Genomic DNA, 14,756 nt, shown 5'->3' with positions numbered 1-14,756 from the left:
AAACACAGAACTAATAGTTCTATTATCTGAATCTTTAGAGAGTCTAGACATAGATGGATTCATCCATTAGTTTCCATAAAATTGGGAACAGAAGCATGGTTGTAATAGGTAGTAGAAATATCTGGAGCAAAATTCCCCAAATGTAAACCAAAAAATATTTATATTTCTCTTCTATGTGGAGAAGCTGAAAAGAAAAACACTTAAAAAATTCTTCAAGTTTGTTATCTCAGTCATACCCTGAAGGTCCATGAAGAGAAGACAAAATCAAAAAGCTCTACAGTTCTGTAAACAGAAGGAAGCAGGTGATAAGAACCCCACTTATGTTCTATGAGGATTACTTGTTTTATATTTTTTATCTTCAGTGAAGCATCTTTTGTATACAGCATTGATTTTTATCTACCCTAGAAGAATATATAAAGCACATAAAAACACTTCCTTATCCAGCTGAAGAAGCTGTTTTCTAATTTGAGCCTTTGTTTTGAAAATACCATATAAAACATTAGCAGTATTTCAGAAACACCAGGATGATTCCTACGTTGTCAGGGTTACCTGATTTATTTGTGGATCCACTTAAAATTGCTAATATATTGCCTCAACCTAGAAATGCTGTCTTTGGAGAAACAGAGATTGGATCAATTAGAGAACAAAGTGTCCGCTGCATTTCCAAGGAGGAAAATTCAGAAACTTGTTTTCTTGGGATTTTGAATAATCAAGGGATCCTGTAGTAAATTATAATAAAATGTGCATATTGCCATTGGATTAATTAGTTGTCCAAGGAATTAAAGGTAGTGAGGTTACTTTCATGGCTTTCATTTTCTCACTTTCACGGCGCCATGAGAATTTTTCACAGAGTTCTGGTTTCCTCACCTTGCTACATGCAAGTTGTATTCCTTTTTTTTTTAACCATAGCTCAAATCAGCATGAAACATCCCTTGGCTTAAAAGGAGTACAGTATGGCTCTCATGTAAGTGTGCTGATTCACAAATCACCCAGCAGCAAGTTATGCATCCTCAAATCCACATATACCTACAGGATAAATTGTAGTTATTTAACAAAATTAACATGTTCCAACTATTTTATGGTGACTATTTTGAATGCACTGATGGGCTGTGAAACCTGGCTCACATGTATGAGGGCTTCAAAGTTAAAAAAAAAAAAAATAATAAATAATCAAAAGCATGTTAGTGATGGAGGGAGAAACCGAAATCAGGTCTTTAATATCTAAAGCAATATGTAAGGGATGGGACTGACCAGTGAGGGAAATTGTATCTTATTGAAGCACACCAGTATGCATGCTGCATAACCACCAGCATCAGTGTGTGTTCTCTTTTTCTCATAGAAATCATATTATTCTGCATTTTGGCGTGTCTACACTGCTGGCTATGCAGCATCAGTGACTTCACTCATTACAGCTCTAATTGTCTTTGCTGCCTTCAGGTAATAATAATTGGTCTCTTTTCAGGATGTCTGTAGACAGCCTCATCCTAATTCCTTTCAAACTATCTGTGTTTTTGTTTTTACCTATTTTCAAACCTTTCTCAGATGTTATACTGTCAATGGCAATGAGTTCTTCTATATTCATATGGTGTCATTTCCCCCCAGAAGCTAAAACACTAAAGCTGGCTGGACAGTTTGTCCTGGTCTCTTTAATTGCACCATACAGTAGAAATGCTCCAAGCTGTTTTTGCTATTAACATAAATATTTCTCCAGTACATAGCAGGACAAACCATACACAAACTGAGTATGCCTCACTTCTGTGTGATTCAAGCTTCACATACTTCCTAAACCTGTAGTCATTGTAAGCTGCTCATTCCTTCTGTGAAAGACATTATCAGGAGCAATGGAGAGAGGTTTAAAGACATTTATATGTCATGTTTGATAATGTTAGATATTAGGAAATTAATCCTGCTTTTGATTGGCTTCAATGCACCTGGACAAAAGCCTTAAGCTTGATCTCCAGGCAAGAGCACAGACAACAGAAGCAACTTCCTAGATGGAGTGGGCAGTCTCTCTCTTATAGAGAGACCCAGGTTTAGAGGTTGATATATCCAAATCTTGAAGGAGATTCCTTCATCTCAAGTTTAGACTGTGGGCAGGACCATGTAGGGGAAATTGAATCTGGAAAGTGTCTGAAGTAATCCTGTATTCCTGTTTGAGTTTTGATGAGACCATGAGAAATTTCTCTTGAAAAACAATTTTCCTTTTCTTTCTCCATGTCAGAAAGTTCCATTGTACACGGAATTACATCCATATGCACCTGTTTGTCTCCTTTATCCTGAGAGCAATTGCTGTTTTCACCAAAGATGCCGTTTTGTTTGCAGATGAAACTATGGACCACTGCCTGATGTCAACGGTACTAAATTTCTGCGCTCTCTTTTCTTGAGTTAATATTTAATTCGTGATTCAAAGAGAACGTAGACGTTTCTTAATCCCATTTCCCTTCAGTTTGCAAGAACTGTAATCTTAAAACAGTTCTTAAAACTGTAATCTTAAAGCAGTATCACAAGCCATGAGATCAAGTGCTATGGGTTACATTCAGCTGTAGTATATAATGCACAACCTCATTGAGTCTTATGGAGCAGTATGCATTTCTATCATATAATCATATATATAATCAGATATTCTGTTTTATTCAAACTTCTGAAACCTTGTATTAAATTCCTCAGTTTCTGTTTGGCAAAATTCAATTTTGCTTATACTTGTTGAGAACCAAAACCCAATGGAGAGTACATCTAATAATTTTTTTTCTTCCTTCCCATTTCCAGGTAGCTTGTAAGGCTGCAATGGCATTCTTCCAGTTCAGTATTTTAGCCAATTTCTTCTGGCTTCTTATTGAAGGAATATACCTTCAGACACTGCTTTTGCTGACCTTTGTTTCGGACAAGCAATACGTATGGTGGTTCATCTTTGCTGGCTGGGGTTTGTACTGTTTTCCACTTTGTGCTGTTTACTATTTCTACTTACTTTTAGAACTAAATAAAAACATCCTGAGGTTTTCTCCGATAATTTCATTTGAAGAAAGGTACCTTTTCATGGAGGGGCACCACATTAAAACCATACCATTATCCATATTTCTTACCTTGTTAGATACTTTGCCATTTAAAACTTTGAAGAAGGTAGAATGGATCATTTGAGTAGGAATATCCTAACGCTTCTAAAGACTGCTGCGCTCCTCTTTATGACTGGAATTAATTTCATGCAACTAAAGTCATTATAAGTTAATAATCTAACTCTAAGCTATCTCTCCAGGTTTCTCCTGTAGTCAGTAGGGTGAGGTAGGCATGCTGTGGTGGTGATTAATCCGTTCCTCAAGCAGATGACTAATGTGCCTGGATACATCTTGTCTAGCTGCACTGACTGAAGAAGTTTGAATGACCAACTTTAAGTTGACACTTTGCTTTTATGAGGCAGAAAGAGATTAATCTGAGATTGCACAAGGTCAGATCTAGGAATCAATAATTCTTTCTTTCTTTCTTTTTTTCAGAAACATTTTCTGTCTTTAAGGAATCTTTTGAGTGTATACATAAATTTGAAACATCCCCCAGTATCAGAATAGGTGCATTTAATGCATACAATTTCAGTGCAGATAATTGTTTACTGCAACTCTTATCTTCTTGCACCTCACTTCAGCCATTCTAAAATAGAGACACTTTAATAGAGAGATTACGGAGCATTTTTATTTTGAGAGTGAAATCAAAATTCTCACAAGTTACACTATAATTTTCCCTTTTTCTCCAGATTCTCAGACTTTATTTGACTTCATTAGAAAGAAAACAACTCAATTTTATAAAAGGGATATTAATTTGGAGCTACTTAAATTATGATTGCCAGAAACTAAACACTTAGGTCCTGATTAATAACAGCTAACATGAAATAACAAAGAAACACTTCAATTAATACTGCAGCAATGCTCATGTCCTATAATCCATCAAAAGTAAGAAATGTCTTGGGACAACTCAGGTCTTAGGTATTATGAATTCAAATATTTCTCTTTGTTAATTAAAATGTCAGTTCTGAATATTTAAAACTATGTTTTGAAATTGCAGTTCCACGACACCCCCTATTCTCTTTCATTTTAGTTTCATGCTGCTATTCTACATGGATTTTTTTTTTCTCTGAACTGAGAGTTAAGTTTTCTGTAATTTGACTTGCCCATTGTCTGTGTTTCAATGGGGCATCCAATCTGCTGCACTGTGAACATTCTTTCAATAAAGTTTCCATAGAACACAGCATTAAAAAAATATGTTTTTTCCATGTTGATTTGCCCAGGAGCTCCCACTGCTGTGATGCTTACTTGGCTCCTCACAAGACTCCATCAACAAAACACAGGGTAAGTCAGTGTTTGAGTAAGGAAGCCAAGGTCATCTAAATTTATAATGTATTTTGATTTACTAGCAGGTAAAAAAAAAAATAGAAGTTAATAACGGATAAACAAGAATATTGTTCCAAAGGTGTGCCTCTAATCTTTAAACTTCATGAGAACGTGAGAAAATAGTTTTCAAACCTCTAATTTTGATGTACATATATTGAGTAATTAAAACTGGAAGTGAAATCATGTTTTGTTTCCCAATGCTCAATCCTTGAAATAATTGCACTTTAAGGAAATCAGTGCTTCTGTTTAAAAACAGCCATGAATTTCTAGCCTTAACCTTTTCAAACCTGCACCTCCCAAAGACACTGTTACATCTTTACAGGTAGTTTTGTGTGTTATTTTCCTTCTGTTCTTTTTCATTGTTATTTTTTGTCTTTAAACATGAATGCCAATTATAAACAGTGGACTGTTTACAAAGAGCTGCCCTGAATGCCCTCATGTCATTTAATATGGATGATAAGTTGGAAGAGATACTATTTCATATCTACCTTGTCAGGACTCGATTTAGTGATGCAGAAATAATAAGTCCTATAGTCCACACTCTGTATTTTGCTATCATCTAATTACTGCAGTGTGTCTGCAGTAGATGTTCTCCACTGTAATATTTCATAAGTCGTCATCCTTTCCACTGTATGTGCACGGAAAGGTGTGAGGAGGATTTCATTTTTCCTCTTTCCTGTTGCTCCTCTTCCAAAGAATGACCAGACTGCTGGGTTTATTTGTTGAATCTGTAGTAGAAGAGCCTGGCACAATTGCAAAGGCATTATAAATAAAGCTCAGAAGGAAATTGGAGGGTGTGAACAAGAGATCTGACAAGTTCTCACAGTTGAAGAGCCCACGGAGATTGTGGATGCCCCATTCCTGGAGGCTTTCAAGGCCAGGCTGGATGTGGCTCTGGGCAGCCTGGGCAGCTGGTTGGTGATCCTGCACATAGCAGGGGGTTGGAGCTGGATGAGCATCGTGCTCCTTTGCAACCCAGGACATTCTGTGATTCTACAAAGAGGAGACTGGAGAGCACTGGAACTTTGAGTGCTCTTCCAGCAAAGCCACTACCCACACTATCTTCTTCTCTAGTATACTTGTATGTCCATTATAAAAAAGAGATTAGTAACATCCTGTTACACTGCAAAGGCAGTGTAGTGGAATAGCTCCAATGAAAGCATTTATAGAGCTGGAACATTTTCATTGCAGACACCGTCATTCATTTGGTTGCTCCTCTGGTATCAGATGTAGTTTCAAACCACAGTATCAGAACCATTCTTTTCTTATCCAACAGCTAATTCACAGGCCTAACAATCTGAACTTACATTAATGATGCTCATTACACTCAGACATGCTGGGTTAAGCTATCATCTGTAAGCTCCAACGTTATTCAGCTCACTATCCTGTGCCACAAACTGTAAGAGAAAAGAAAAAAGAAGGAATAGATTTCCTTCAAATTGGGCTGCACATAAATTTTCTGGGAGGTATCAGGGAAAGAATACTGGTAGAGGTCTTGGAGTTATCATTTAAAACAGCATCCATCACTTTCCTAATCAGTGTCAGAAATAGTTCTGTATGTTGTGAAAAGTTCAAATGGTGCACGTAACATTATTGCTTTTGTTTGCCTTTTCAGATGTTGGGATGATGATGAAAATGGAGTGGTGTTATGGATCATCAAGGGCCCCATTCTGTTAACTGTACTGGTATGTTTCTGCATTTTTTTCTTCAGTACGTTCTGAAATCTTACAGCTACACTAGTGTTTCTTTCCCATGAAGTGGAAAAAAGCAATGCCATATGCCATACTTGACTTTTTTTGAATGTCAAGGAGTTGGAAATTATAGTGTTGGTTGCATTTTTTATTTTAACCAAAAATCCTAAATCACAACTGATATCTCACGTTTTCTGGAGTCATCCTAGGGCATTGCAGAACCACTTTGACACGTCCATTCCACATACCATGTTCTTGCCTGCGTCTCTGTGTTCTTTTTCTGAAGGATGTCCATATTGGCATAGATATCTCATAGATAATAGGAAACTGATTTAATTCAAGAAATTTCTCCAGATCATTTTATCTAGTGTATTTTTACAATGAATTCTTATGATGTAAACTCAAGACAAAAATTGTCTCGTGTGCAAGTTCATTCCATCTAAATTTAGGAAGAAAATAGTATGTCATTTAAGACTGTGTCTATTATAATCTGTGTTATAACTAATGAAGGAAACTGGAGGGACTACTTAAACTAAAGAATCTTCTAAGACTTGACAATAAATGCAATGAGATAACATCAGACACACAGCAATACTGAGATTTGTATACTTGACTCATCCAGCAAAATTTTTATCATATCTTTATACATAGCTATATATTGGTGGGAGAAAGTAATATTATTTCTAATGATACTGATATGATCTGAGAGCAAATGTCCACTGTTTATATATTTCCTATTAGTAAAGATTTTTAGTTAATTTATATCAATTGAAGATACTTCCTGACTTGTAGTAAATTTACATATTCTGTTTTGCCTTTTCAGGTTAACTTCATTATATTTATTAATGTCATCAGAATTCTAGTCCATAAATTGAAATCTCAAGAGGGAGGGGGGAGCAATTCAAGCCACTTTGTGTAAGTATTGTAGGCTCTCTTGAAATTTACCCATTTTAGCTGCCCTAAGATATTGTTTTACAGGCAAGGAAACAAATAGGTTACAATAAAGAAAGAGAAGTCCTCAGAAGAAATAGTAAACTAAACTTGTCTTCTTATCCCAAATGTCACAAGTTTCTTCTTTGGGAGGAGGCAGGAACCTGGGAGGCATGGGAGGGGGTGGAGGGTGAGAAGAGAAGTCTAATGCAATGTACTACAGATTCAAAAAGATCCAACCTGTAATGAGTAAATATATTCAGGTAATGCATCCATCTTGCTTGACGTTTCCACACAGACAGGGAAAGAAGCAGATAATTTTTATTTAATCCTCAACAGTAGCATGCTATTAGTCTATTAATGACTGAATGTAGTCTGCCTTGTTTACTAACCCCTTTAAAATCAATGTGGATCTCAGTGATGCAGTCAGAGGACTAGCATCCTGTACTAGCAAGATATTTGATTCTTCCCAAGATGTCTTTTAGTTACAGTGCAAGACTGTGCCCTTCTGGAATGATCTGAACATCAAGCAGAAAGCCCTAGGGCATTGTTCATAGTTCTAGCATCAATGCTTAAGCAGCAGATTCAAGTCTTGTGGACAGTAATAATCAGATCATCCTTGGCAGTTGTGGAAGTTTAGGCATTTACATGGTAGAAACCTTCAAGGGATTGAGACTGGTCTCAGGAGGGTGGATTAGAATGCCCTGTTTGGTGCCTCAGCAATTGTATGCATAGCATGGAGAAGAACACATAAAGATCATTTTGAAATACTTACATGCTGATTTGTTCATCTTTGCTGGCCAAATGCTGACAGTGGGAGTGCCAGAAAGCAATCTTTCCACAACTTCGTTGGATATAGTTGCATCCATTCTGAGCTGCAGTAAAATTTGTTCCAACAAAACTGTTGTCACTAATTTCACACATGTAAAAATGACTTGTTCTTTGATCCTTGGCTTGCCAGGAGACTTGCTAAATCTACATTGCTCTTGATCCCACTCTTTGGAGTGCACTACATCGTGTTTGCATTTTTCCCAGAGAGCACTGGTTTGGAAGCTCGACTTTACATTGAGCTAGGCTTGGGTTCCTTTCAGGTAAGCAGAACCAAAAGTTTATGAGTCCTGAGAGGTTTGAGCTGAAGCACCACACTATTTCATTATTTAGGTTGACTATCAGAGTAGGTGTTAATAATGTGTCTAAATTCAGCGCACACATTCCATCTCACTCTCAAACAAGCTCTTTCTGTTGTTTGCTCCCCTATCTTATTATTTAAAATCTCACAGTACTTCTTAGTTCTGACTCATTCTTCATATCATAAAAAGATGTACCTACATTTATGGAATAACAGTGACTGAGTGCCACGAAGATCAGCCTGTGGATTAAGGAGGACTAAATGAAAATAATTCCACATGTAACAAAGAGGATGATAAGAGGACTGAAGACATAATGATAATATATAGCAATCTATTCTGCTCTTACCCTTCATCAGTAGCGAGTCCATCATCTGAACACGTCCCTGTTTCCTTTTCCATGTTGGACTCTGTTTGGAAAAATATCTGTTGGCCTAAGCCAAATCTGTGCCATGGACCACATTAATAATTTACCAAATCAGTAATTTAACAGTGCTCAGGACTGTGACTACCAGTGCTAGCACAGTCTGCAGAATGGTTTGGATGTGGGCTGGCTAACATTAGTAATATTACAAATATTCTGGATTCTGCTGAGACATTGAATCCAGATAAGAAAACCCAGTAAATAGTGCCATGTCACCTAAATCGGAACAACAAAAATATATACTGTTGCTGTCTTACTCAAATTTTGAATAAAAGATGATGTTTTTCCCTGTTTCTGTGCTCCAAATCACAATGGTTAATTTTTTTTCTCTATTCTCCCTGTCCTAGGGCTTTTTTGTTGCACTTCTATACTGCTTCTCAAATGCGGAGGTGAGTAGCAAGTATATGAGATTATGAAAACTTCTGAAAATAATGGATATCTCTTATTTTTGGGGTTTTTTTTTTCTGATTCTATAATGGATCTGTGCCTTGATCTGTTCCCGAATGCAGAAATACCCAAAACTCTTTTTCCCTTAGCTGCTTTTTTAATTCTAATTGTATTCAAACAATTCTGGAAGAAGGACAGCTGGATCAGCTATGAAGCCCTGACCCTTTACAAATGGTTGGTGACTTTTCTGTCGAGAGACATTTGCTCTGCTTTACCTCTGATAGTTATCACAGGATTTCAATGGAAAGCCTATAACACTGTATTTTCTTCAGGTTTATTTTCTCCCACAAGTTTATTTCCCTTCAATTTTCCAGTAAATAAGCAATGGCCAATAGTAACTCCCCTGTATTCTTCTGAATTTTGGAAACTGTTTATTTTTCAGTGTGAACTTGGATGTACTTTCAGTCCTTCTAAAACTGCATGAAGGCTTAATCTTGATTGATTTGAGTGCCTTATAGCCGTGCTATAAAATATTGGTATATTTTATTTTCATTGCTCACTCTGTCTTTATTTTCTGATTATTTGTTTTTAAATTCCTTCCCTGTAGGTTCAAAGTGAACTCAAGAAGCAGCTGTGCAAATGGCGGTATCAAGAATACCTGAGCTTCACACACAAACATGGGACTGTGTCCAAAGAAAACAGTCCAGTCAACTATGTCACTCAGTTATCACTGCTTGAAAAAATCAGTCCAAAAAGGAAAACACCTGCCAACCAGAATGGTGTAACTTCTGTCTGAACTTATCTAGCAGGCGGAGTTGCTGTGAATGCACTAAGGCATGGCCAGTTTGGATTCTTCGTGGCTTTCAAAGATTCAATCAGTCACAGAATAACTTGGATTGGACCTTAAATATCGTCTAGTTCCAATCCCCTTGCCATGAGGTCATTGCAAGCCACCAGATTAGGCTGTCCAAGGCCCCATCCAACCTGGCCTTGAGCACCTCCATGGATGTGGCACTCTCTGGGCAGCACTGCCAGGGCCTCACTGCTCTCTAAGAATTTCTTCCTAACATCTGACTTAACTCTCTTCTCCTTTAGTTTAAAGCCATTTGCCCTTGTCCTATCACTATCAAGTCGAGAACAAAAGTCAGTCCCCCTCCTTCTTATACGTTCCGTTCAAGTACTGAAGGCCACACTGAGGTCTCCCCAGAGCATTCTTTTCTCCAGGCTGAACAAGCCCAACTCCCTCAGCCTTTCTTCACATCAGAGGTGCTCCAGCCCGCTGATCAATTGGTCTCCTCTGGACCAGTTCCATCCACTCCAACCCACTCCAACAACTTCCCATAGCATCCACAGATTTCTGAAAATTTCATATCGTGAATGTGAGTTGCTTTTCTCACCTGGTACATATTAGCATCACAACTCCTGTTCCCACTCTCCCTGAACACACAAAATCCCGTTATTTTTTTCACTGTTGTGAAATGAGAGACTTATAGGTCTTGGACATCAATAGGTTAACACCCAAAACAAAGAAGCTACATTCATTTCTTCCGTGTCCAGCACTTCCGTCACACTTCCACACTTCCATCCAGTGTTTCCTGAAATCTCCAGTTTTTAGGAGTTCTGTAATTTATCTTTATTTGAGAGAGCTGTAGATTACATTATTGCCAGCCATTGCCATTGTTTGTTTTTTGTTTTTTTCTGTTGTGCCTGTACAATGGAGAGATTAAGTCAGGCCAGAGGACCCCAAATCTTTTTTTTCCATGACAAAAGCTGAAGTAGCTGAACATCAGGAAGATTACGTGTGTACAAAGGAAGAACATGCAGCAAACCTTATCACAGCTGGTCTACCTTGAGTTCAGAATAATTTACAGGCCTTGTGTATCTGTGACAAGACACGGGTCCTTGAGTAGCTGCAATAAACCTTATGTTGCAATATCCTTGAAGGTTAGCTGGATCCATCAATTAAATCCACAGATAAACTGTGTTTTTCTGAGTTTTTGGATCCTCCTTTGGAGGATGAACTTAATTCTGTGATTGCTCTGTTGATTTCACTTCTGCCTACCATTTCTCAGCTCATTACCACTTCAATGAAGAATGTGTTTGAGGTCAGAAGTGATGCAGAGTATGGTCTAATAAGTCATGTCAAATGAACGCCGTGCTAATATCACTACATCACTTCCAGGGTGGCCTTTCTCTTTCTGTGGGACTGAGTTGGGTTCTACATCAAACTCTCCAAAATGGTGTACAAAAGATATACAGAACATATCTGTAGTTCATTACAAGGTTGGACCATTCCCAAAAGTGCCTGCATCCAGTCTTGAAAACAGTGCTTCTGGCCATTCAAGTACAGGCTACACTTTCCATGAACTGGAATATCAGTTTAGCTTCAAAAAAGTAGAGCTCTTGCCCCCTTTTGTTTTTTTCGCTGAACTCCTGGTTGATTATTTTGGCTAGGAGATATTTGACTGTGGAAAACTCTTGATTTTTTGCTTCATTTTTGGCCTGATGGCTACAGGAGAGACAAATGTTTCTATACACATAATTCAGACTACTCCTTTATTGCTTAGGCATGTAACTCCTCTGTCCCAATGAATCACATGCTTTGCACAAGGTGTAACCTTGTCTGTTCTGATCACGCTATTAGTTTTGTTTGTAGGAGTGAACCTTGCTCCCATGATAAGCACACTGTGTAGCATAGTGATTTGAACACAGTTGTGTGGTTTACATCTATAAAATGTAAGTGATAATTAAAACTGTTGTGTTTGTGTCTTGTATCAGTTTCTGTGTTTCCTTTGGGACTTTAAAAAAAAAAAGAAAAAAGAAAAAAGAAAAAACAACAACAATCATAGAATCATAGAATCAATCATAGAATCATAGAATCATAGAATGGCTTGGGTTGGAAGGGACTCCAAGGATCATCAAATTCCAAGCCTCCCACCGCAGGGTATTACAATTGTGTTTGCTATGGTTATACAGGTCTGAAGCCAAAGAGTATAAATAATTATGACCTCTTTACCCAAGAGAATATTTACATTATAGAACCTTGATCATGAAGCTTCAGTTAATGTCGTACTCCCCTTCCAAGACACAATCATCAAGATGCAACTCTGTGTAGCCTACTTCTATAAATTTATGTTCAGGTATCTGACTAATTATGAATGTTCTCTCTAGGGAATATCTGCATTGAGCAGCATTGAGTTGTACGACATATGAAGGAACAGGCACACCATTTCCTTTCCTCTGCCTTTGGGATTAGCAAAGTTGGAGTGAATTATGCTTCTCCTTTTGACTAATCTGAGAACATTTCCTCAAAAAACAAAAGCTCACATGAAACTCACGCTTAAAAACTGCCATGAGGTTTGATGTTTTGGAAATTTCTGCTTCCAGCAGTTTCCCCCATTATTTTGTCTTTCACCCATCTTTGTGGTTTATTTGGTGAACATACCAGCCCTCTTGTGTTACACAGCAATTCCCACTTCCCAGTTGAGCTCCCAGAATGACCTGTATTTGTCTTTCAGACCAGCTGTATGCACTACATATCCCTTCCCTTTATTACAAGATTCTCTGCTGGACCACGGATCCAGGAAAAGGAACTCATCTCACAGAGAACCAACACAACTCAGATGTTCTCCAGCAACTTAAGCTACGGGATCTGCCTGGACCTTGGACAGAAAGTTCCTGCATCACTCTTTATGCTTTTAGCATTTCCGTATCTTGTATTTTCTAACACTATAAGTAAGAAGGGGACATACCATGTAGCAGAATCTGTTGTGATGGGGCAAGAAGAAATGGTTTCAAACTCAGAGGGCAGATTTGGATTGCACTTAAAGAAGATGTCTTTTACAATAATGGCAGTGAGGCACTGCACAGGTTGCAGTGAGAGGTGGTGGTGCCCCATCCCTGCAGACACCCACAGTCAGGGGATGAGCTGTGAGCCCTGATGGAGCTGTGGGTGTCCCTGTGCACTGCAAGGAGTGGGACCAGATGGCCTTTAGAGATCCCTTCCAAAGTGAACCACCCTGTGATTCTATGATTTTAGAACAAGATGTGTAGGCCATAAGCTGGAATTGAGGGCTATATTAAGTTATTTTGCACATATAAAAAAAAAAACAAAACCATTAACTGCGTAATTTACAGAAGGGCATGCTTGGGAAAACCTGGTGATGAGGCTGATAATCTCAAGGAGTGCAAAAGTTTCTGAGATAATGATTTGATATGGGTGATGCTGTGTGCATGATAAGGAATGTGCTAGGGATGTACTGCTTCACCCCAAGGCTGTGAAGGCAGTTGCCACAAAGGCCATCGAACAGTTCTATGCCATCAATGGAAGGCACTGCCGCCTTGTGGTGCACGGGCTGTGATGAACGTGCACAGTGACCACTGAGCATTGTGCTCAGGCGCTGCTTGCTGCTCACAGCACAGATTTGCCCTCTCCCGAATGTCAGACTGATCTAAAAGTTGTTCTTTCAGTAAATTATTGCTGTCTTATGTTGGCAAGTTGGAAGCAGGACATGGCTTGCTCATAACGAGAATAAAACACTGCTCACATCTTAGGTCTCTCTCTTTGTAGGTGTTCACACAACCTAAAAAGGAGTTTGGCTTTAACACCTCTGTTTTAGCATAGGGGTCCATAAATATCTCCTCAAATAAGGGGGTTGTTATGAAGAGAGCTGTGGGATTTTCCCCACTCTGGGAGCAGAAGCAATAGACCAAGAGGGGAACAGCATCTGAGAGATGCTTGGCTGGGGCTACAAAAGCAGAGGGGTCCCAGGGATCTTGGGGGGAGGGAGATTTCTTGTCTGTTTTGGCATGGACTTGCATGCTACAAGGTAACATTCATCAGAAATCCAACTGGGAAAAAGCTCTACCTGCCAGGCAGGTGGTTTTGGATAGACATGGATAGACATCCTGAAGTCTATGACTTGTGGCATTGAGGGTTGTGGTCAGTGGGCATGGTGGGGATGGGTTGAGATTAGATGATATTAGAGATCTTTTCCAGCCTTGACGATTCTATGATCATTGAGCATATCAGCTGGGAAAAGATGTCTTCCTTTAATTGCCTAGCATCTTTGACACAATTTAACTCTTTGGATATTATTTTTAAATCACTTTGCAAATTCCATGAACAGCTGGGAAGATTAAAAGCAGCAGTTTCAGCCATTTCTCTTGGGATTGTAACAGAGACAGATTGATGAGGTGGTTGAAACTTCTCACCAAGAACAGATTTTGAACTCCTACAGTGTCAGCATTTTTTTCCTCAAAGCTTGATTGTGTGGACTCCAAATTACAAGAGGTCCCTCATGAAGGCAGCTTGCCTCCTCTGCCAATGCTGAGCTTCCACAAGGTTGCATTCCCAAGTCTGCATAATCCACCCACACCTGAGCCTCCAGAGCAGTGCAAAGAAACAGCAGAAGGTATCTAAAAAAAAGAAAATTAAAAAATTTAACCCCCCCCCCCCAAAAAAAAAAAACCAGCAAAACAAAGGAAAGCAAAATGAAAGCCCCATGCTTGAAAAACATTTAGTATGATTACTGCCAGAAAAAAATCCGAATGGAAGAACTGGAGTCAGCAACTGATGGGCACATCATACTAGGGTATTTATGATCCCATCCTGGGATCAGAGTCAGCCAAGACATTGCGAAAGTGGGATTTGGATTTTTAGAGTGGACATTGCTGAACTGTATCATTTAAACATGTTTAGTATAAACTGGGTACATGGGATAGGACAAGAGGGAATGGCCTCAAGTTGTACCAGGGGAGGTTCAAGTTGGACGTTAGGAAAAACCTCTCTAACAGAGTGTCAGGACCAGGAATGGGCTGCCCA

General features: G+C 38.7%; 1 protein-coding gene across 3 annotated transcripts in view; it reads left to right on the top strand.

Moving 5' to 3' along the window:
- The window catches only part of LOC125696209 (vasoactive intestinal polypeptide receptor-like), a 32,595-nt gene extending 19,717 nt beyond the window's left edge, over positions 1-12,878 (top strand). For all 3 annotated transcript variants that reach the window (XM_048951635.1, XM_048951634.1, XM_048951636.1), the window contains exons 5-13: positions 1,340-1,437; positions 2,222-2,354; positions 2,767-2,920; positions 4,271-4,331; positions 5,989-6,058; positions 6,888-6,979; positions 7,956-8,085; positions 8,893-8,934; positions 9,540-12,878. In XM_048951635.1, coding sequence (XP_048807592.1) covers positions 1,340-1,437; positions 2,222-2,354; positions 2,767-2,920; positions 4,271-4,331; positions 5,989-6,058; positions 6,888-6,979; positions 7,956-8,085; positions 8,893-8,934; positions 9,540-9,728 — 969 coding nt within the window. In that variant the 3' untranslated portion in view covers positions 9,729-12,878. The remainder of the gene's footprint in view (positions 1-1,339; positions 1,438-2,221; positions 2,355-2,766; positions 2,921-4,270; positions 4,332-5,988; positions 6,059-6,887; positions 6,980-7,955; positions 8,086-8,892; positions 8,935-9,539) is intronic.
- The last annotated feature ends 1,878 nt before the right edge of the window (positions 12,879-14,756 follow it).

This window comes from Lagopus muta, chromosome 7, assembly GCF_023343835.1.
Source record: "Lagopus muta isolate bLagMut1 chromosome 7, bLagMut1 primary, whole genome shotgun sequence".
NCBI lineage: Eukaryota > Metazoa > Chordata > Aves > Galliformes > Phasianidae > Lagopus > Lagopus muta.
This window is presented reverse-complemented; position numbering and strand designations above follow the sequence as displayed.